The 23,565-nt window shown below is 37.7% G+C and overlaps 1 protein-coding gene across 1 annotated transcript in view; it reads left to right on the top strand.

Moving 5' to 3' along the window:
• Nucleotides 1-5,353, top strand: part of LOC138306423 (C-type lectin domain family 1 member B-like) — a 51,432-nt gene extending 46,079 nt beyond the window's left edge. The window contains exons 4-6 of the mRNA XM_069246870.1: nucleotides 703-802; nucleotides 2,138-2,351; nucleotides 3,020-5,353. Of these exons, the coding sequence (XP_069102971.1) occupies nucleotides 703-802; nucleotides 2,138-2,351; nucleotides 3,020-3,041 (336 nt within the window). The 3' untranslated portion in view covers nucleotides 3,042-5,353. The remainder of the gene's footprint in view (nucleotides 1-702; nucleotides 803-2,137; nucleotides 2,352-3,019) is intronic.
• Nucleotides 5,354-23,565: the final 18,212 nt, after the last annotated feature.

Raw genomic sequence — 23,565 nt, 5'->3', positions numbered from 1 at the left:
ATTAATTAACGTCCTATAAACAGATATGTGGTCATGTAAGGACGGCCTACCATGTATGTGATCTGGTGTGTGTTTTGGGGGACTGCGATATGCGGAGCGCTAAGCAGGAGCTGAACCTACCTACCACTTTATAGACTTTGGTGTGTCTCGGCCAGGGGACAGAACCTACAGCCTTTCTCATAGGGGACGAACGCTCAACTCAAGGCCAAAAGTGAGCCGTTGCCAAGAGAGGCATTAGGAAAGATAAAGTCAGTTAGGAAGAAGAGAAAATATCCTAAATTTAGTCGCCTTTCACGATCATGCAATAGGGGCAGCATGTACTATGCTAATGCCTTACATACCATTTCAATAGTTCTTTCTAAGTATACTGTGACCTGATGGGGTGTGTTCCTTGGTGTTAGCATGCTTCAATGATATAGCTTATGAAAAGGGTAAGAGTTACACTATACAAGACACAACATGAACATACCGCTGTCTCCTATAATACGCACCTCGCGCACTTCACACACGTTTCACACTGCATACATGGGAGGTCATCCTTACATGACCTTGGCTGTTTATAAGATGTTTAAATAATAAAACATTTTAAGGACATTTCTAATTTCGAAACAAATTGAACTGTACGTATCTCCAATTTAGGTCGATAGACATACCTGACGAACGCCTGTAAATGTGAACAGTATATATCGATTTCTTTTGTAGGAAGCATGTGCAGACCTTGGTGCTGACCTTATCCAGATTACAAATAGATACGACTACTCAGATCACACATATATCATCTATATCAGGTTGTTGGAATTAAGTAAGTTTGCTCCGTTATACATAGTAGGTATCATGGCCGACTGTCGATATTCGCTGAGTATCTATCAGACCGTTCGTCTGATGTAATTAAATATTTGCATGATGTGACCGGTAATGATATCTTGCTTGCTATTTTCGGCGTTATACTTCAGGGATATAGCACTATAAAAAGGGCAAGAGTTCCATTATGCAGGACGACACAAAACGAAAATACCGCAGTCTCTCCAAACACATGCCGCCAGTCCTGACCTGTTCACTCTATATCAGGCAAGGCTGACACAAATCTGCTTAAATTACAGATCCTTATTATCACCACATTGATAAGAGGATCTGACAACATCCCATTAGGGATCACGATCTGAAGACTTTTGGAAATGGCCAATCAAATTGCAGCTGCCAGAATCTTGACTGGGGACTAAATAGTTTGAAAAAAAACTTTCAGAATTATTTTGGTGTATAAAGTCATCTCGCCAAAAGATCACAACAAAAATAAATGTATATATTACTGGGACGAAATGGAGTTGTCAATGTGTAGAAAATGCATTTGATCTGAAGTACACGTGGTATAAAGGTCATCCGAACGTGACCCCTTATAGCATGTTGTCAGATCCTCTATTGAACCTATAGTGGTTATAAGGATCTGTATTTTAATCAGATTGCCTCACAGGGGGAACTGAATAAGGGTAACTGCATTTACCCATATCCAACATGTCGACGGTACAAAATACGTTAATGTGACCAGGTGGAGTGTGTTGCTTGGTGTCTTCGGCGGCATGCTTCAGTGATATAGCACTATAAAAAGGGCAACAGTTCCACTATACAAGAAGACACAACATAAATATACCGCAGTCTCCCAAAACACGCACCTCCCACAACATACACGCAACACACCGCATGCATGGGAGGCCGTCCTTACATGACCATAGCTGTTAATAGGACTTTAATTAATCAAACAAACAAACAAAAATACGTGAAAATCGTACGGTCTGTTCACGGACATAACAACCGTAGATGTTGTCTTCTAACAATATTTGAAGTGCAAGTCATACACAGACTTCGGAATCAAGCGTGTAAAATTGCGTATGATGAGAGTAACTAAAAATGACAATTTTTGCCGTGGTTATGGTAACTGCAACATCCTAAATCGGGTAACTCATCGATACATTTATGAATAGTGAAAATTATAAGGTATTCTAGTTGTATTAAGGATTATTTTTTTCAATCATATGAATGGCTGTTAATAGAACGTTAATATAATAAAGTAAACCAACCAATGAAGCAGTCAGAAACATGTTGGCGTTATAATATGATGCTACTATAGTGCTTGTTGTTACAGCCGGTTATCGCTACCCTGAGGGGAAGGTCTGGACAGGATTGAATCTTACACAAATAGACCAACGACTCGTGCCATTCTTGGATCTGACGGCGAACAACGATACTGAACCCTGTATGGGTTTAAATTATACCAGGGAACGACTATTGAGAGGGGATTATTTAGATCATGTTGCTGCCAACTGTACTGAGAATAATGGTTATGCATGTCAAATGCGGTAAGTTTTATCGAGGTAGAAGATTTGTACGCGCATTCTCCGGTCAGACTAACTCTCCCTGTCTCATTCATGTCATATCGATCATAGTTGTATGTTTTTATTATCAACAATAATTTTAGACTTGATCTGCTTCGCGTGGAATTAACAAAAGCATGAAATATAAACATGAACATATGAAGGTAAATTGTATGATTTTTATGATAAAGCTAATCACTGATAGATCTGTGGTCAATATCAATTAATGAGTTGTGATCTTTCTGTTCTGTCTTTGTCGGCAACCTTCATTGACATAGCGCCTCTATTACACAGACACAAAACTAATGTACTATATCATAAAGACATCCACACCAATATTACAAACAGGGGAGGCAATCCCTAATGGCATTTATCTCGTATCTCCGTTTTTAAGTGACCCAAATCGTTATATGCTGCCAAACAGGCGTTTCGTCCAGAGTTAATTAGTTTTGTAGACAAAAAAACCTAAATTCACTATCAGTTGTTACACCCAAACAAAATACAAGGACATTCGTTATGAACACATCGTAGTGCCCCTACCAACACAACCACCATACAAAACATACCACATCCGTTAGAGGTTTTAGTGATCTAGCTATTAATAGAACAGAACACATTATCAACCAGTCTAAAAATTATGCTTTTTCTCCTAGGTCCACCGATCACTGGCCGTAAATGGGACAAGGTATACATCGAATTACCGAATATATATGGACACGGTGGAATAAAGGATTCTTAGGAGATAACATAGTGGATTATGAGTCACATATGAGATATGGATCAGTAATTATCACATAATACGCCTGATATTAATTGATTGTGCCCGTGTAATACTTTTGCATATGTGTAAATGTAATGTGACCTAGATAACTTTTTATTGGCTGGAAATGCGTTGTGATATCATGTCAGATTTCATTCGATGAAAATCGTCTCATAAAGCCTTATATGAAATAAACACTCATTTAGGACCCTATATCTATTTGGTGGATCGTAGGACAAATGATTGGTTATACGGTTTTCTACCACATTATATCGATTTAGTCCACTCTAAGACAGTTGTATATATGTACTTGATACATCAAACTTTGTCACGAACTTCTTTTATTCTCAATATCACATCACAAATTTTCAACGTCGACGTTATTGATAATCGAATGAAGTCATGCTGCTATTCTCTGATAGGAGTGTGAAGAACAAAACGCTGTTGAAAATTGATGTGTTTTCCCATTTCCCATTCGTTTGTTTGTTTGTTTGATTAATTAACGTCCTATTAACAGCCAGGGTCATGTAAGGACGGTCTCCCATGTATGCTGTGTGTTGCGTGTATGTTGTGCGAGGTGCGTGTTTTGGGAAACTGCGGTATATTCATGTAGTGGAACTGTTGCCCTTTTTATAGTGCTATACCACTGAAGCATGCTGCCGAAGACACCAAGCAACACACCCCACCCGGTCACATTATACTGACAACGGGCGAACCAGTCGTCCCACTCCCTGTATGCTGAGCGCTAAGCAGGAGCAGAAACTACCACTTTTATAGACTTTGGTGTGTCTCGGCCAGGGGACAGAACCCAGAGCCTTCATCACAGGGGCGAACACTCAACTCAAGGCCAAAAGTGAGGCGGTGCCAAGTGAGGCATTAGGAAGAATAAAGTCAGTTAGGAAGGTTTCCCATTCGTAACATAAATCATTGACACTAAAGTTATAATTGTCTTTTGGCAGATCTGAGTATAGCCCGTACAGTTTTACTTTCTAGTAAACTATTAGACTGGCCACCAGACCCTTAGTTGCTGATAAGACTTTCTCAGTAGAGAGTTCTTTACTAGATTATCTCGCACTAGTTTAAAACTTAGAATCAGATCCGTAGGAAAGACATAAATAATCAAGCCAAATTTAAGTGTTTCTTTGATATTCTAGAGACTGGTGGCAAGTCTAGTAACCTTTATACCACCTATACTTAAGATCAAACTTACTTCCGTGACCTAGCTACAACGATTGACTACAACATTTCGACACAAAAAAAACTTTAGCGTTGTTGCGATCATCGAGCGAGGTGGCTACTTACACGACAATAAGTAGCGTCATATGTAGTTCTAGCTGATGTAATGATGATATAGCGCTTTATAGTAGTTTCCTCTCTTACAGAAATCATTGACGAACTGAAACCTTATACTGAATGATAGATTACAACTTCCCTGATAGGAGTATACCATTTAGAACAATATTAAGATATAGATAACATTCGAAATATTCGCTCAGTGTTCTGTCTTTAAGAAATGTACCGAACCACAAACCAAAGACGCTCCACGATTCTTCCATCTCCATTTAGAAGTTAGTAACATAGCCAATTTCAATAGCTATAGCTATCTTTCGCAGCAGTTGAAGATATATATTGCATATTACAGAACCAAGATAATTCTGTGAAAGAAACTTTCCTAATTTTGCCAGTTGGATTATAATAAGAAGACCTTTCAATGAGATTAAATACGTATCCTTATAACCACTCCGTCCAAAAGAGGATCTGACAGTATCCCATAAAAGGTCATGTTCGGGTGAACTTTGACCACGTGAACTTCACATCAAATACATTTTCTACACATTGCTACGTCAATTGATAACCAAGTTTTGTTGTGCTTTTTGCGAGATGACTACGTACACGAAAATAATTCGGACAGCTTTTTCAAACTATTTCGTCCCCAGTTAAGATTCTGGTAGTGCTATTTCCAGAGGTCATCTGGACGTGACCCCTAATGGGAGGTTTCAGATTCTCTCATTAATCAGGATCTGTACTTCAATCAAATTGTGTGAACAATATAGTATTTTGTTTATTTCATTACTATTATGAAATATTCAGTATGGTTTTTAGATATAGCCTTATAGGACATTCTTCATGACATTTATTGTTTCCAATTTATATTTGTAATTTCCTTTCTAACACCATTTCTATCCTGTACATATTGTATCTGACATACATACTACACTAAAATAAAGCTTTGGAAGTACATTGTTCCTTAATGTTCTCATTTAACACTTAAAACGCCATATATTTATCACTGGAATTTGACAATTCGGGAGCCTTTAGATATTTGAATATCCGATTACTATATATATCTACAGTACGTAATGCGTCTAACATTCCCTCAAACGCGTTTTAGATTCGTTTGCGTTTTGTTTCGATTTTGTTTGCGTTCGTTTGCGTTTTGATTCGTTTGGGCTTTCGTTCGTTTGCGTGCGTTTGCGTTCCAATTCGTTTACCGGATGTTATTCATTGATATTTGATTAGGAATGGTTGACTGCGCATGTGTTGGCTAAAATAAAAGTGGAGTCAAATGACGGTGTAGGCCGATAAATTTACGTGTTGTACTTCTTTTTTGTTTGTTTGTTTGATTTATTAACGTCCTATTAACAGCTATGGTCATGTACATATATGTAAGGACGGCCTCCCATGTATGCGGTGTGTTGCGTGTATGTTGTGCGAGGTGAGTGTACTGGGAGACTGCGGTATGTTCGTGTTGTGTCTTCTTGTATAGTGGAACTGTTGCCCATTTTATAGTGCTATATCACTGAAGCATGCCGCCGAAGACACCAAGCAACACACCCCACCCGGTCACATTATACTGACAACAGGCGAACCAGTCGTCCCACTCCCTGTATGCTGAACGCTAAGCAGGAGCAGAAACTAGATAAGGTAGAAAACATACACAAATAAATTTTAAAAAAAATCTTTTGTATCTAGACATTAATTACATTTGATACATGTAACCTACACACATTGTTTGATAGTAAGGATCATTTGTATACCTTTCTGCAAGGTCTTATATAGTACTAGCTATATACACACGTGTATGTGCTACAGGGGGACAGGTACAATATACACTTGTAACACCCACGAGGCTCGATAAAGTGGACTGAAGGATTACAGACAGGTGTGAACTCATGCCACAGGACGCCGTACTGCTGGTCATAATATATATATAACTCACTGGTGCATACATTATAAAAAAATATCCGACTCATCACTGTTAGCATTGGATCACATTTTCTAGTGATACACACAATATTGGATCACATTTTCTAGTGATACACACAATTAATAATATCTCAACCAACGCTTAATACAGTATTTAAAAAGAATACTTTTTTTTACATATTTATGTAAAATTAAGAACGTACCGAAGTCAACAGATATCAAATCATAATTGACTTATATATATATATATACATAATCGTCCAACACGAACTGACAGTTGATACATTCAACTGTATATCTGTATTTACACGTATTCGCCATTGATATAATTGATCATGCATTTTGTTGGTATGTTGATATCCAACTCAACACTGTTAGCATTGGATCACATTTTCTAGTGATACACACAATTAATAATATCTCAACCATCGCTTAATACAGTATTTAAAACGAATTCTTTTTTTAATACATATTTTATGTAAAATTAAGAACGTACCGAAGTCAATAGATATCAAATCATAATTGACTTATATATATATACACACACATAATCGTCCAACACGAACTGACAGTTGATACATTCAACTGTATATCTGTATTTACACGTATTCGCCATTGATATAATTGATCATGTATTTTATTGGTATGTTGATGTAACAATACACATGAGGAATAAAATCACCATCGAGTTGGTTTTCTGTAATGACTAGAATAACACAACATTGTTGTTTTTGTGGTATGCTTTGGTACATGTACGTGCACGGGGTCACGTACGCGTATCGTAGCCTAAACAAACATGTGAGGGGCCGTGCGCGTCTGAGGTTATCAGTGAGCCTTTGTTCATGGGTGACTGCACTTGACCAGGTGTGATACAATTTGACACAAAATCAAAAAATGCCGCTGTCAAATAACAAATGGTATAAATGACAGCAGGTAAATCGAGAGGGGGAGTGGGGAAGGAGAGGGGTAGAGTGTTGTACATGTGTTTTAAACGTCGGCCCGGGTCAGCCCCCTGACATTTCCACACTCAACGCCATTATAACGCGGGACGAAGTAAAAACGGCCATATACAGGGCAAAACTAAGAAAATCTCCCGGATTCGACAACATATATATATACCTGCCGATGTTCTCAGAAATGATGGCTGTATTGATATCCTTCATAGAATTTTACATATTGTTTTAACAATGGAGATATACCGCGTGACTTGTCGGCCGGAATAATCCATCCTATTCCAAAGCCTGATACCAAAGATGCGACAGACCTGCTCAGGGGATATCACTTCTGTCGATTCCTTGTAAAATTTATACAGACATTCTTAGCCAACGCCTGAACAAATGGTTGGAAATTCATCGTCCTCTGGAGTCATATATATACATGTAATACATAACTACCTAACCGCTAGACCTAGGGTTTATACTTGCAGTAGTTAAACGTACATGTTCACAATACCAAAACTTAAAGAAGAAATTCTTTTGAAGTGTTTTCTTTTCAGAAACTGATAATTTCTATCAAACAGTACTAGTATGTGTGACGAATTCAGGGCAGACTTATAGATACTAGCATTGATTGAAGACTATTTGTATACATGCTTGTTTTATAATATTTTGAAAATCTCGCTTTATAAGTTAAAAAATGTATTCATGTTTGGATTTATATACGCAATCACATACTTATTGGTAATATATTTATAACAATTGCATATTTTCTAGGACAAGATATATTTTTCATAATGATAAATCGTACTAAATCAAAATTGCGAACGTAAAATAGACATCGCTTTCATAATCCATATCACTAAGCTACCGGAGTCCCGATCGACATTTATGATTGCATTCTGGTCTTCCGGTCACCCTTTCACTTCGTTTTCGTTTTTCGTTTGTGTTTTTCGTTTTGCGTTTAGCGCTTGACGGAACGCGTTTTTTGTTTTACGCTATTCGTTTTTCGTTTCGCGGGAATGTTAGACGCATTAAGTACTGCACTAATATTTAAATATTCCCATTGACTTCAGTATACTTTACACTGATACATATTTTGTGTAAAGTCGGAAATTATTATCAGTTAAAAATAAATAAAAATAAAAACAAAACAAAAACAGCATCCACCAAACGGTTTTTCTGGTCTGCATTTCTCTCCTACCCCTCTCACTCTCTAGAAGATTGAATAATTATTTACATATTCTCTGTTAAGAAGACGCGTATCTGCTGCCCCTATTGCATGATCGTAAATGGCGACTTAATTTAGGATCTTATCTTTTCTCTTCTTCCTAACTAACTTGATTCTTCCTAAAGCCTCACTTGGCACCGCCTCACTTTTGGCCTCGAGTTGAGCGTTCGCCCCTGTGAGGAACGCTATGGGTTCTGTCCCCTGGTCGAGACACACCAAAGTCTATAAAAGCGCTCAGCATACAGGGAGTGGGACGGCTGGTTTGCCCAATGTCAGTATGTGACCGGGTGGGGTGTGTTGCTTGGTGTCTTCGGTGGCATGCTTCAGTGATATAGCACTATAAAAAGGGCAAATGTTCCACTATACAAGACACTACATGAATATACCGCAGTCTCCAAAAACACGCACCTTGCACAACATACACGCAACACACCACATACAGGGGAGGCCGTCCTAACATGACCCTGGCTGTTAATAGTACGTTAATTAATAAAACAAATAAACAATAAATGTCAATCTTGTTTTAAGATCATCGCTTCTCTCTGCTTCTTTGTACTGATACCATAATTGGATTCACATCCGACCGTGTTGTAGAATGTGAGAATGAGTTGTGAATGAACTTTAGGCCCTCTTCTTTTACAAAAATCCCAAACGCGCCATCCGCTATCACATTTCCGGAAAACAATGCTTAAATAACACTATTATGACCTCCTTAAAGCTGACAATACAAGTTAAAAATATACATTTGAGATTTTAAAAAGTCGATAAAGTATTTCGTCCCTGAAATTCACTGTCAAAATTTTGCAAGTAGCAATTTGATTGGCCATTTCCAAAGATCACCTGGACATGACCCCTGATGGGATTTTTTTCTCAGATCCTCTTATCAAACGTAGTGATAATAAGGATCTGTATTTCAATCAGATTGATACATAAACAAACCCCTTATCTGTAAATATGTGTAGTGCTTGTTTAAGCAAGAAAACATGTCTACTCCTCTATAAGCTGTCATTTGAACAATTTGAACTTTCCACTCAAATGAGTAGAAATCCTAATAATAATCCGTCCACGTACATCCACGTATACTATCGTACCCTATGTACTCGACTTGCCACTTGCACATGACCACCTGTCCTGAACAAGTGACGCTTCCGTATATAAACTACCGAAGGCACACACGTATACATATGCGTTTAATATCGAATGTGTATGAAGTGTTCTTAAGTGTATTAGCTTGTATTTGACATATATTAGGGTCTAACTGACAATATTACTTCAATGAAACCTTGTCAGTTGAACGCAGTGTTTATTTTTAGTTTGACAAGTTATCTGCTATTATAATTTCCGAGTTTGTTCATAATATAATCAAAATGGATCTCGCACTTGAAAAGAAGGTATGAATTCATTCTATATATATGGTTCTTAGAAATTTTATATAGAAATATATATATGTATAGAAAGTATTGAACATACTAACCATTGTATTCTTATTACACGGCCTCAGGTTACACGTAAATACGTTTGGGGTATATACGTAGCTGGGTTAATGCATGGTATGGCCAGGATTATTCATTAAAAATTCAAACCAATTTTGAATTTTTTTTTTTTGCCATTCCTATACAAGTTTCTTATGGATACCACCATAACATCGATTTATCATCCACGTAGACATTTAGACATTACGGCGTCTCAACTGCGGGTCACGTGACCTATAGAAATAGGACCGTTAATGCAGTCAGTCTCCTGGAAGCCTTTCTCTTTGGAATTTCAACACAAAAGAACTTGCATGGTGAATTATTTTTTGATAAAATTTTGTTGCATGATTATGGCAATTACTCAATGATTGATTTAAAATGAAATGCATTTATAAACCATGCTGCACACACATTTCCAATTACTTAAGGAATAGATGTATATTTTGTTAAGGTTATGAGGGTATAATAATAATGGAGCACGTGTAAATTATATAACCCCGGCGGAGCCAGGTTACATAGTTTTTCACGTAATTGAATATTCTTTATTCTTGCGACAGTTGCATATTTTTTATAAATTACCCATATTTTTTACTCTCCCGTCGTCGTCAACGAATTCGATTGAACAGCTGATTGGAATCGAGTCATTCATTCACCAAAAGTGCGATCATAACCCTACGTTGCTACACCAGCGACTATTCCCGTAACAACAGAATCGCCACAAATGTTGTACTATCATTATACTCGATAGTACACTAATAATGATAATACTAGAAAGCGTGGTTACTGTGACCATGGCATTGCAAATTGTAAATATATATTAATACATTTATTAAATATGTCTACGCATTATTCATTGACGTTTATGCATGGTAGGCCATCCTTACATGACCATAACTGTTAATAGGACGTTAATTAATCAAACAAACAAACAAAAAATCATAGCCTTTAATCATTGACTATTCATGAGTAATTCTGTGTTGCTGCCTCCAATGTTGTTTATTTGGTTACCATGGACAACACGATTTATTCCAACATGTAGCTAACCAGATGTACATTTAAAAATAATAAACAGGATGTTTTCATCAGTGTTGTTTCTATTTAAATCAATAAAAATAACAAAATGGAAAATGAGCCTGTGTTTTTATTTTCTTGAATTTATGTGCACATCAAACGACAGTGCCACCTGGAACTGCAAATACAAGAAGCATTTATAAATGAAATAAATAGCAATAGCAATACAAATTTATTCCGTTTATCTCAAAAGTTACCATTTCCACTTTTCAAGATACAAATAAATTACAACAAACATCGGGAAAGATAACAATAACAGTGAAAGATAACCAAGGGAGATAACTCCTACAAGAAGAAAGTTTCTGGTGGCACAACACAAAAAAGAACAACATGACATTCAATTTCCAACAACATGAATCAGTGCAATTTTTCAAAGGTATTTATCTCTAGATCTTCAAAAGACTTGTGTAGAGGGGTTTGACGATTAAAATGGAAATATTGTAGAAATACAGAGAGTGAAGCATCTAAGCTTATGCCACTTTATGACGATGATCTTAGCATTCAAAAGAGACATGGAATTTATCAACGTTTTGTAGCAAACTATTTAAAGCCTCATATTACATACGCTTAGTTTAGATCAGTTCTACCAAGGATACAGACTGCTATATCAAAAGATGGAAATTGGATGAATTCAAACAAAACTGGAAAGAAAAACGCATTCTTAAAACATTATTCATTTCAATTTTTTCCAACAAAATGTCTCAACTAGGAAAAAAAACCCATGAGTTGAATGACTGTCGCGAGTGTAACGACACGAATGACACTTTCAATAGACTACTTCAGAAAAACCTAAGAATAGTGGAATTTTGAATCCTTTCCAATGCCTCAGGAAAGAAGATATCAGAGACGAGTTGGGTGCGCAAATGATTTCCCTGAATCGGATAACAGACAGGACCTGCAGCAGATATTGACCACCACTTTGTATGGAATAACAATACCACCTGCTTTATTAGCATTCCATCCAGCACAATCTATTCTATCCTCTCTAAAATCATATCAAGTCATGACAACGGAACCACTTCATGATTTGACAGGAGTAAACAACAACTTTCTCCAAGAATTGCCTCATCACTGCCTAAATGTAAAATCCACTCTTGAGTCTTTTGTGAAGATGTCGGTCGGAGCAAAGTCCCAGACAAAAAGGTGTGATGCCTGGCTGGTCATGATAAAGCTTCTGTTCCTTGCATATTCATTGGAAAAATCTAACCAAAACGACCACTACCTTGTGAAGATGGTTAAATGCCTTGTTGAAATGACAGAATTCTGCTACAGCACAGACAACAAGAGAAATCCACGGCAAGTCTTGAGACTCTACAATCTGTCATTCTAATTTTTTGTCTTATGTAGAAGTGTCTTTTGTAATATCAAAACGATGTCAAAGCGACGATTCTTTGAGAGTCACTTCCATTCGATAACTTTTCACACTGCAGAAATGTACATAGTTGTCTGTCTTAGAAGCATTCTAGCAGGGAAGGAGTAAATGATGTTTGGGAAAATTCGAACTCTCACCAATCCATAAGTAACCAGCATCCTTCGAACATCATTGGAAATGCAATTCTATGCAATGAAGCGAGGAAACCAAGCCAGACACAAGGTTATTCCGAAGCCATCTTGAAAGAATTGCTGATTTTATTTTTTGAAAGGGAATATGGTTGAAGTTCAGTGGAAGTGGAATTGAGTTCATTGATGGTCAATCAGAGTCCAAGCATCAGTTGAAAGTTTCAACTCAACAAGCCTGAAAAAAGAAAATGTTGGAGCCAAAAAAGTTGAGAGTAAACAGTAGTCATCAAGTTTCCAAAACTAGGTGTCATTTAATAGAAAATAAATCAAATTATTTTATAATATCAACGTTACACATCATGATAAATTATTATAATACATCATGCAGATATGCCATAGCCTTAGATTTAAGTGAAGATATCATTTTTTTCATTTAAAACATTTTACACGTCATGTGATGTCGTATGTCTCATAACAAGGCCATAGTTACAACACTCCTCCGTCCCAACTCATCTTGTTAAATCCATTTCTGAGTCAATATTATAATGTATAAAAAATTATTAAGTATTTCAGACACAGGGAACACCTGCAAACCCTTGCTACAACGACACAAGCACGGTCATGCTACGAGAAGATAGAGATGCAATGGAGAATTTAGGAGGTTAGTTTGCTAATTTGGTTTTGGTTTTATTAGTTTAACGTCCTATTAACAGCCAGGGTCATGTAAGGACGTACCAGGTTTGATGGTGGAGGAAAGTCAAAGTAACCGGAGATAAAACACCGACAGCGGTCAGTACCTAACAAATGTCCCATATTGGATTCGAACCTGCATCCCAGAGGTGGCTGTGGTATAGCTGCAATATTGTAGCTCAAAAGACTTTTTGACAGAAAATGGTGTCGTCTTTAGAGCTACAATTGGTGCCTATTACTGCTAAGGGAGCAAAGTAATGATTATGCAAACCATTATGAAACTTTGCTTACATTTTTATCGTACTTGTTTGATATCGCTTACCAACTAGGCAATAAAAATGAACCACATAAAATATCAAATTCTCATCGAGGCATTATTTTTTTTACATAATACATATGGTCTTTCTGAAGGGAATTTATACGGCAAGTCCACAAATTGTGCATTTGACGTCTTGTGAGTGGTACGGTAGATATTAAGAATGGTAGTTATGTTTGTTTTGGACAAAAATAATATGTAAATGCATGTATACGCATAAAATAATTGGAAACCTACAAAAAAGTATAGAAAACTATGCCCGAGTGATTTTCGGAGGCAGTGCTCCACTACGACACATAGGTACCAATTCGTACCCGGCCGAAAGGTATAGTAGGCCGGGTACGTATATTCGTTCTAGCTGTGGTAATATGCCGACACTTCATAACCACTCGGCTTCTAATTTGAAAATTAAACAGAAACTACTAGTTACTATTAGAGACTTCGGTGTGTCTCATGAATTTAGTCGCCTTTTAAGACTAATGTCCTACCTGTATAGCCACGGCACAAGCACGGTCATGCTACGAGAAGTTTGAGATGCAATGGAGAACATTGGAGGTTAGTTTGAAAGCTTGGTTATGGTTTTATAAGTTAAACGTCCTATTAACAGCCACGGTTATGTAAGGACGTATACGGTTTGTTAGGGCCAAAGTAACCGGAGAACAAGAGCCCATGGGCCTTAACGGTCATCTGAAAATCATTTCAACAAATTATAACAAGAGGGAAGGAAAAGAAATTTAGTGAAATGTAAACCGAAACAACTATTGGGCAGAGTCACTATACCAAATATTTTCTTATTCCCAAAAGGTTGTTTGATAAAATTGCCACGTCACTCCTGCCCCAGGGAGGGGTCAGAGCCATCATGTATACAAAATTTCTTCACATTTCCCCAAAGATGTATCTGACCAAATTTGGTCAGAATCCAATAAGAACTTTATGACAGTAGCGTTTAGGGATTTTCCTCTATTACTCATATTGGGCCCCGCCCCTCCTGCCCTTGAAGGGTCAAAGTGACTATTTATACAAAATCTGTTTCCCTTCCCATAAAGATATTGTATACCAAATCTGGTTGAAATTCTTTCGAAACATTGACTAGAAGTGTTTTAAAGAATTACCAAAATTTTCCCTATTGGGCCCTGCCCCTCCTTACCCAGGGTGTCAGAGTCATCATTTATACACAATCTGCTCCACTTCCCCTAAGCATATTTCTGGCAAAATTTGGTCAAAATACAAAACTTTATAACTAGTAGCGTAAAGGTTAACGAATTGCCAAACATTCCCCTATTTGGCCCCGCCCATCCTGCCCCATGCACAGGGACCTGGCACGAAAATGTTTAACCAACAGTATATATATATATTATATTATCAAGGGTATGAACTCGGCGGTCGAGAAAAACGGACCTATTTTTTGAAACCGGAATTATTTTCATAAATGGGCTATATACACCATTAACGTATACCTTACCTCGATGAGAAATGATTTATTTCCATTGAGTGCTTGATGAACAAAATCGGCCAAGTATTGACGAAGTTATGACTTGATGAATCGGGGAAATTTACGAAAAATATGCTAGGTAGACATTTCCCTGTCCGGTCGAAATGTCGTCTCGCCTCTAATGGGTACCTCAAAAACCAAGCCAAAATCTACGCTTGTGGTGGTAAACAGTACCCATAACTGTGTTCATCCACAATCTCCTTGGAGATGCCATGACCCTTACTTTGTAGAAACTCCATAAAAATATGTAGCTCACTTACTTTAACCATCACCGCCATGTTCATTTTTCTCTCGGAAAGCTTCTCTATTTTACATATCGTGACTGCATAATGCAAATTATGTAGAGTTGTGATTGTTGGTAAAATCGAGAAGCGTACCGAAGAACAAAATCCAATACGAACCTTATGACTAGTAGCGTTTTGAAGGAATGTTCCTCTATTTTCTCTATTGGGTCCCATCCCTCCTGCCCCAGGGGTTCGGAGTCTTTTGTTTTGTTATCCCCCGCCCAACGAAGTTGGCGGGGGATATACAAATGGGTTCCGTCCGTCCGTCCGTCCGTCTGTCCGTCCGTACGAATGGTTTCCGGAGCATAACTCTAAAACCAGTAGAGATATTTCCACGAAACTTCATACACACATTGGTCTTATGGTCTAGTAGTGCCTTTTGCTATTTTAAGGTTTTCACTTTTTGTACTTTTTTCTGTAACCATGGAAACATTGCTGAAAATGGCAGATTTTTGTACCAGGTTCGTTTCCGGAGCATAACTCTAAAACCAGAAGAGATATTTCCACGAAACTTCATAGACACATTTGTCTTATGGTCTAGTTGTGCCTTTTGCTATTTTAAAGTTTTCACTTTTTGTACTTTTTTCTGTAACCATGGAAACATTGCTGAAAATGGCAGATTTTTGTGTAAGAATCGTTTCCGGAGCACAACTCTAAAACCAGCAGAGATATTTCCATGAAACTTCATAGACACATTGTTCTTATGGTCTAGTAGTGCCTTTTGCTATTTTTAGGTTTTCATTTTTTGCACTTTTTCCGTAACCATGGAAACATTGCTGAAAATATCATATTTTTGTACCAGGTTCGTTTCCGCAGCATAACTGGAAAACCGGTTGAGATATATGCACGGAACTCCATAGGCACATTAGTCTTATGGTGTAGTAGTGCCTTTTGCTATTTTAAAGTTTTCACTTTTTGTACTTTTTTCTGTAACCATGGAAACATTGCTGAAAATGGCAGATTTTTGTGTAAGAATTGTTTCCGGAGCACAACTCTAAAACCAGCAGAGATATTTCCATGAAACTTCATAGACACATTGTTCTTATGGTCTAGTAGTGCCTTTTGCTATTTTTAGGTTTTCACTTTTTGTGCTTTTTTCTGTAACCATAGAAACATTGCTGAAAATATCATATTTTTGTAGCAGGTTCATTTCCGGAGCATAACTCTAGAACCAGCAGAGACATTTCCACGAAACTTCATAGACACTTTCTTTTTATGGTCTAGTAGTACCTTTTGCTATTTTCAGGTTTTCACTTTTTGCACTTTTTCCGTTACCATGGAAACATTGCTGAAAATATCATGGTAAATGGTAAATGTTACTTTGCAAAACTCCACCCATCTTTGTGTATATAGTCTAATATAAATTAATGTCAAGGCTGTATACCTGATTCAACAATTGCAGCCCCGCTCTACTTGAATTATACTCCATCTTTCTTTAGCTCAACTTCCTTTTTCCTGTTTTTTTTCATTGACTTTATCTTTCCTAATGCCTCCCTTGGCACCGCCTCACTTTTGGCCTTGAGTTGAGCGTTCGCCCCTGTGAGGAAGGCTCTGGGTTCTGTCCCCTGGCCGAGACACACCGAAGTCTATAAAAGTGGTAGTTTCTGCTCCTGCTTAGCGTTCAGCATACAGGGGGTGGGACGACTGGTTCGCCCGTTGTCAGTATAATGTGACCGGGTGGGGTGTGTTGCTTGGTGTCTTCGGCGGCATGCTTCAGTGATATAGCACTATAAAACGGGCAACAGTTCCACTATACAAGAAGACACAACACGAACATACCGCAGTCTCCCAGTACACACACCTCGCACAACATACACGCAACAAACAGCATACATGGGAGGCCGTCCTTACATGACCATAGCTGTTAATAGGACGTTAATAAATCAAACAAACAAACAAACAAATTTTTCATACACATAAGTCTCTACAATCAAACTTACTTCAGCTTTGATATCTCCATTGGCGGGGGATCTGAATGACTATGTCCTTGTTTGATTAATTAACGTCCCATCAACAGCCATGGTCATGTAAGGACGGCCTCCAATGTATGCGGTGTGTTGCGTGTATGTTGTGCGAGGTGCGTGTTTTGGGAGACTGCGGTATATTCGTGATGTGTCTTCTTGTATAGTGGAACTGCTGCCCTTTTTATAGTGCTGTATCACTGAAGCATGCCGCCGAAGACACAAGGCAACACACCCCACCCGGTCACATTATACTGACAACGGGCAAACCAGTCGTCCCACTCCCGTTATGCTGAGCGCAACTATAAAGACTTTGGTGTGTCTCGGCCAGGGGACAGAATCCAGAGCCTTCCTCACAGGGGCGAGCTCTCAACCATAGGCCAAAAGTGAGGTGGTGTCAAGGGAGACTCTAGGAAGAACAAAGTAATTTAGGGAGAAAGAAAAGATAAGATCCTAAACTTAGTCGCCTTGTACGATCATGCAATAGGGGCAGCAGGTACAATTCTTACGCCCAACCTGCAGGGCCAGGGTTCGGAGTAACCATTTATCCAAAATCTGTTCCCTTTTTTTAAGAATGTTTCTGGCCAAAGATGGAGTGTCAATTTGGGCCCTCTGATGGCGATAAGCATTATTTTTAGTTTACAGATGATTAAGGTCAGGTTAGTGGGACGACTGGTTCGCCCGTTGTCCGTATAATGTGACCGGGTGGGGTTTGTTGCTTGGTGTCTTCAGCGGCATGCTTCAGTGATATAGCACTATTAAAAGGACAATTGTTCCACTATACAAGACAACACAACATGAATATAATGCAGTCTCCCAAAACACGCACCTTGCATAACATACACGCAACACAACACATACACGGGAGGCCGCGCTTACATGACCATAGCTGTTAATAGGACGTTAATGAATCAAACAAACAAGGTCGGAGTCTCCTGTTAGTTATGGGGGTTAAACAGGATGGACAATTTTCTGTTCTGAATTGTCCAGTTTTGTTGGAACCAAATGATATTTTAAAATGTTTTTTTAATAACTAATAATGCATTTATATGTTGAAAATAAAACATTTTGGAAAATTTGACTTAGTGTCAAAACATAAGTCACAGCGACCTAGTTTTGTAACATGACTTATGTAAGAAAAAAGTTCATCTGGTGCCATAATATGCCAAAAACTAAATGTTATACATCAAATTAGATTCCATTGAGCAATATATTTTCATAGTATATAATATAATATAAAGAATATGGTGGATGGGAAGGGATTGTTCATTGTTTCTTTTCTGAAGGAATTTGAATATTTACCTCTAAATCCCTATTGGGCCCCACCCCTCCTGCCCCCAGGGGATTAGAGCCAATATTTATACAAGTTCTGTTCCCCTTCCTCCAAGGAGGTTTGCCCCCAGGGGGTCAGAGCCAAAATTTATACAAGTTCTGATCCCCTTCCCTTAAGGATGTTTGTGGCCAAATTTGGTTACATTCCATGCAGAACTCTAGGACAAGTAGCGATTATAGTATTTACCTCTATTTCCCCTATTGGGCCCCGCCCCTCCTGCCCCCGGGGGGTCAGAGCCAAAAATTATACAAGTTCAGTTCTCCTTCCCCAAAGGATGTTTGTGGCCAAATTTGGTTACAATCCATGCAGAACTTTATGACTAGTAGCGATTTAAAGGAAATGTTGACAGACGGACGACGGACGCCGCGCAATGACATAAGTTCACCGGCCCTTTGGGCCAGGTGAGCTAAAAATTAACCCTCCCGTTTAACACCCCCTAACTCACAAGGGATTCCGACTTTTTAATTATATCTCATATCATGATGTCCTAAACCCCTGTAAACAAAATATAATGCTTATCGGTCCTGGCCACCAGAGGGCCCAAATTGACACTCCTCCATTTGTCATAATCCAACAAGAACTTTTTAACTGTTACGGTTGCGTGATCGCACAAGTTCCAAAAACTGCGTACGCACGTCGTTCGTAATTCCTACAAAAGTCTGCCACATACACTAATATACATGTACTGTACAGTGTACATATGTACGTGGGGATACACGGGAGGGAGAGGTGTTTACTAATAGTTAAATTTATACTTCATGTACATGAAGAATGTACATGTATATGTTTATTTCAAACGTGTTTCGAGACAATACCCATCGGAAAAACAACAACACAAAACGGTCCATATGAGAATGGTACAGTACACAATACAAGAGGCCCAGAGGGCCGGTATCGCTCACCTGGTTTGTAATGCCAAGTAATGTTCTAAATACAGGTTCATTGTTTCTTTTCTGAAGGAATTTGAATATTAACCTCTAATTCCCCTATTGGGCGCCACCCCTCCTGCCCCCCGGGGGTCAGAGCCAAAATTTCTACAAGTTCTGTTCTCCTTCCCCCATGGATGTTTGTGGCCAAATTTGGTTACATTCCATGCAGAACTTTATGACTAGTAGCGATTTAAAGGATTTACCTCTATTTCCCTTATTGGGCCCCGCCCCTCCTGCCCCCGGGGGGTCAGAGCCAAAATTTATACAAGTTCTGTTCCACTACCCCCAAGGATGTTTGTGGCCAAATTTGGTTACAATCCATGCAGAACTCTAGGACAAGTAGCGATTTATAGGATTTAACTCAATTTCCCCTATTGGGCCCCGCCCCTCCTGCCCCAGGGGGGGTCAGTGCCAAAATTTATACAAGTTCTGTTCCCCTTCCCCCAAGGATGTTTGTGGCCAAATTTAGTTACAATCCATACAAAACTCTTGGACAATTAAGTAGCAATTTATAGAATTTACCTATAATTCCCCTATTGGGCCCCGCCCCTCCTGCCCCATTCACTGTTTGTTTGTTTGTTTGATTAATTAACGTCCTATTAACAACTATGGTCATGTAAGGACGGCCTCCCATGTATGCGGTGTGTTGCGTGTATGTTGCGCGAGATACGTGTTTTGGGAGACTGCGGTATATTCGTGTTGTGTCTTCTTGTATAGTGGAACTGTTGCCCTTTTTATAGTGCTATATCACTGAAGCATGCCGCCGAAGACACCAGGCAACACACCCCACCCGGTCACATTATACTGACAACGGGCAAACCAGTCGTCCCACTCCCGTTATGCTGAGCGCTAAGCAGGAGCAGAAACTACCACTTTTAGACTTTGGTGTGTCTCGGCCAGGGGACAGAACCCAGAGCCTTCCTTACAGGGGCGAGCGCTCAACCATAGGCCAAAAGTGAGGTGGTGTCAAGGTAGACTCTAGGAAGAACAAAGTAATTTAGGGAGAAAGAAAAGATAATATCCTAAATTTAGTCGCCTTTTACGATCATGCAATAGGGGCAGCAAGTACAATTCTTATGCCCTACCTGCAGGGCCACACATACATTTACAGGACATTGATCTTAATACATACTTGAATTTTAACGATATACCCAAACTTACTGTTACAGAGTCTCAGTCTCTAGAAGGTGAAATTACTTATAAAGAAGCTAGTAACTTCCTAAAAAGTATGAAAATAACAGAAGTCCTGGGTCTGATGGCTTTACTGTTGAGTTGTTTTTTTTAATTTTTCTGGATGAATATTGGTAAATTTGTAGTACGTTCTTTGAATTTTGGTTTCTCAAAAGAAGAATTATCAGTTACCCAGCGTCAGGGTGTAATTACTTGTATACCAAAAGGTGATAAGCCTCGACATTTTTTGAAGAATTGGCGTCCAATCTCATTTCTGAACATAACTTATAAAATTGCTTCTGGTGTGATATCGTACAGAATAAAAAGTGTTTTAAATAAACTTATAAATCATGATCAGACAGGTTTTTTTATCAGGGAGGTATATTGGCGAGAACACACGTTTACTTTATGATACTATGAAATTCACAGAAGATAATGATATTCCTGGGATGATCCTGATGGTAGACTTCGAAAAAGCCTTTGACTCTGTATCTTCGAATTATATTAGAAAAATCTTGAATTTTTTTTTGATTTGGCAATGACATTCTAAGATGGTTTAATACTTCACACAATAATGTCACATCTACAATTAATCAAGGTGGGAATTTATCTTCTTTTTTTTTGAAGTCAAAAGATCTTGTCGTCAAGGCGATCCAATAGCCCCATACATTTTTATACTATGTGCTGAAGTTTTGGCAATTCGTTTAAGGAAAAACATTAATATAAAAGGAATTAAAACAAATGACACTGATATTCTTACATCCCAATATGCAGATGATACATTTCTTACATTAGACGGATCAGAAAAGTCACTTAGTGAGAGTTTAACAGAATTAATTTCCTTCAAACATATATCAGGTTTAAAAATTAATGTAGATAAAACTGAAATAATATGGATAGGAAGTATGAAGTACAGTAACGAGACTATGCTCCCAGAGTTCCATCTCAATTGGGGAAACACTAAATTCACATTACATGGGATTGACTTTGATGTAAATCTAGATAACATGCCTAAGATGAACTTTGATAAGAAAGTTGTGAAATTAAAAAGTTTAATTAATATATGGAAGAAAAGGAAACTAACATCTTTTGGTATGGTTCACATTATCAAATCATTAATGTTATCTCAATTTAACCATTTGTTTATATCTCTTCCAAATCCAAGTGAAAAGGTGATAAAGGAAATAAACACACTTCTATTTGAATTTCTATGGGATTGTAAAACTGACAAAGTAAAAAGAAATATTGTTGTCAAAGATTATTGTAACGGGGGGTTAAAAATGATTAATTTACATGCTTTCATAAATTCTTTAAAATTAGGATGGATTAGAAGACTGTACAAGAAGGAAGGCAAATGGAAATTGATTTTGAAAGAAAATATTAATATTGATATATTACTAAATATTGGTGGTGAATACATATTGCAGTGTAGTAATTTATCCAAGAACAGTTTTTGGAAAGATGTTTTGAATACCTGGTATAAATTTAATAATGCTAAGGAAATGCTAGAGTTGCAGAAAAATTCATTTTTAACAAAGTGCATTTGGCATAATAAGGATATAACTATAGCAGGTAAACCCATTTTTTACAAAACTTGGTATAAATCAGGAATTCATTCTGTCGCAGATCTTGTAAAGAATTCTGATATATTTTCCTTCTATACATTAGAAGAGCTTTCACAACTATATTCACTCCGTACAAACTTCCTCCAAGTTCAAGGATTAATATCAGCAGTTCGGAAAAGTTTGCCAAATACATTGCCCCTTAATACTCCATCAGTTGTTCGTCCATTTTTACCTCCAAACATTGTACCTGTACTCCAAAGTTTTAAGGACTCTAAACTCTTTTATAACGTTTTTAATAAAACAACCACTGTAGCCACAGGTAAACTCAAATGGCAAGAACAATTTGAATTTCCTGACGGAGAATGGAGCAAAATTTTCAATATTCCGTATAAAATAACTAAAAATACAAAACTTCAATGGCTCCAATATCGTCTATCCCACTATATTCTTACTACAAACTCTAGTTTATTTAAATATGGTGCTGTGCCCAGTCCTACTAAATATGGTGCTGTGCCCAGTCCTATGTGCACACTTTGTAACTCCAAAAGAGAAACAATAATACATTTAATGTGGGAGTGCCAAGAGGTGCAAAATATGTTACAAAAATTTGAGACTCTTTTAGATGTACTTTACATTCCGTTTGCAGTAAATAAGCCGTCTTTTATCTTTGGACTTACGAACAATGGTATAAATACTGCTGTTGATAATGTTATAATTCTTATTATTAAACAAGCTAACCGATACTTACATTATATATATAATTGGCTTCTTAGGTGAAATATGTGTTTTCGTTTAAAAATCACATACAGTGTATATAACAATAATGACAATAAAAAAGCTCACCGAATTTTATAACATATATATAATATAAATAATTCATTTTTCACAAAAAAATAATACGGGCAGCCACTTGAAACGTCATGATATATACACGTGCATATCAAAAGGTCTCCAATACTTTAAAATGACATACGTATCAAATTACTAGTAAACGTTTCTGTCATCATTTGCGTGCCCCTGTGTTTTGGCTGAAGTTATCAAGATTGCATTTTACGGCCTCGGAATAGCAGTTGAGACTGCTTGTTTTACACATGTTCATAGAAGTTTAACTGTCGAAAACACATATATCTAGATTTAATATCCCATGAAAAGTTACATAATATAAGACCACGATCGAGAGCATCGTGACTAGCGATAGGCCAAGGTCGTCTCCTTGCAGGCGGTGTATGGGATTCGCAAATTATTTAGTCTAGATGAAATAAATGATTATTGTAATAACTGGT

Source organism: Argopecten irradians, chromosome 13 (genome assembly GCF_041381155.1).
Source record: "Argopecten irradians isolate NY chromosome 13, Ai_NY, whole genome shotgun sequence".
Lineage (NCBI taxonomy): Eukaryota > Metazoa > Mollusca > Bivalvia > Pectinida > Pectinidae > Argopecten > Argopecten irradians.
Note: the sequence above shows the minus strand (reverse complement) of the source record. Positions and strands in the feature narration are given on the sequence as shown.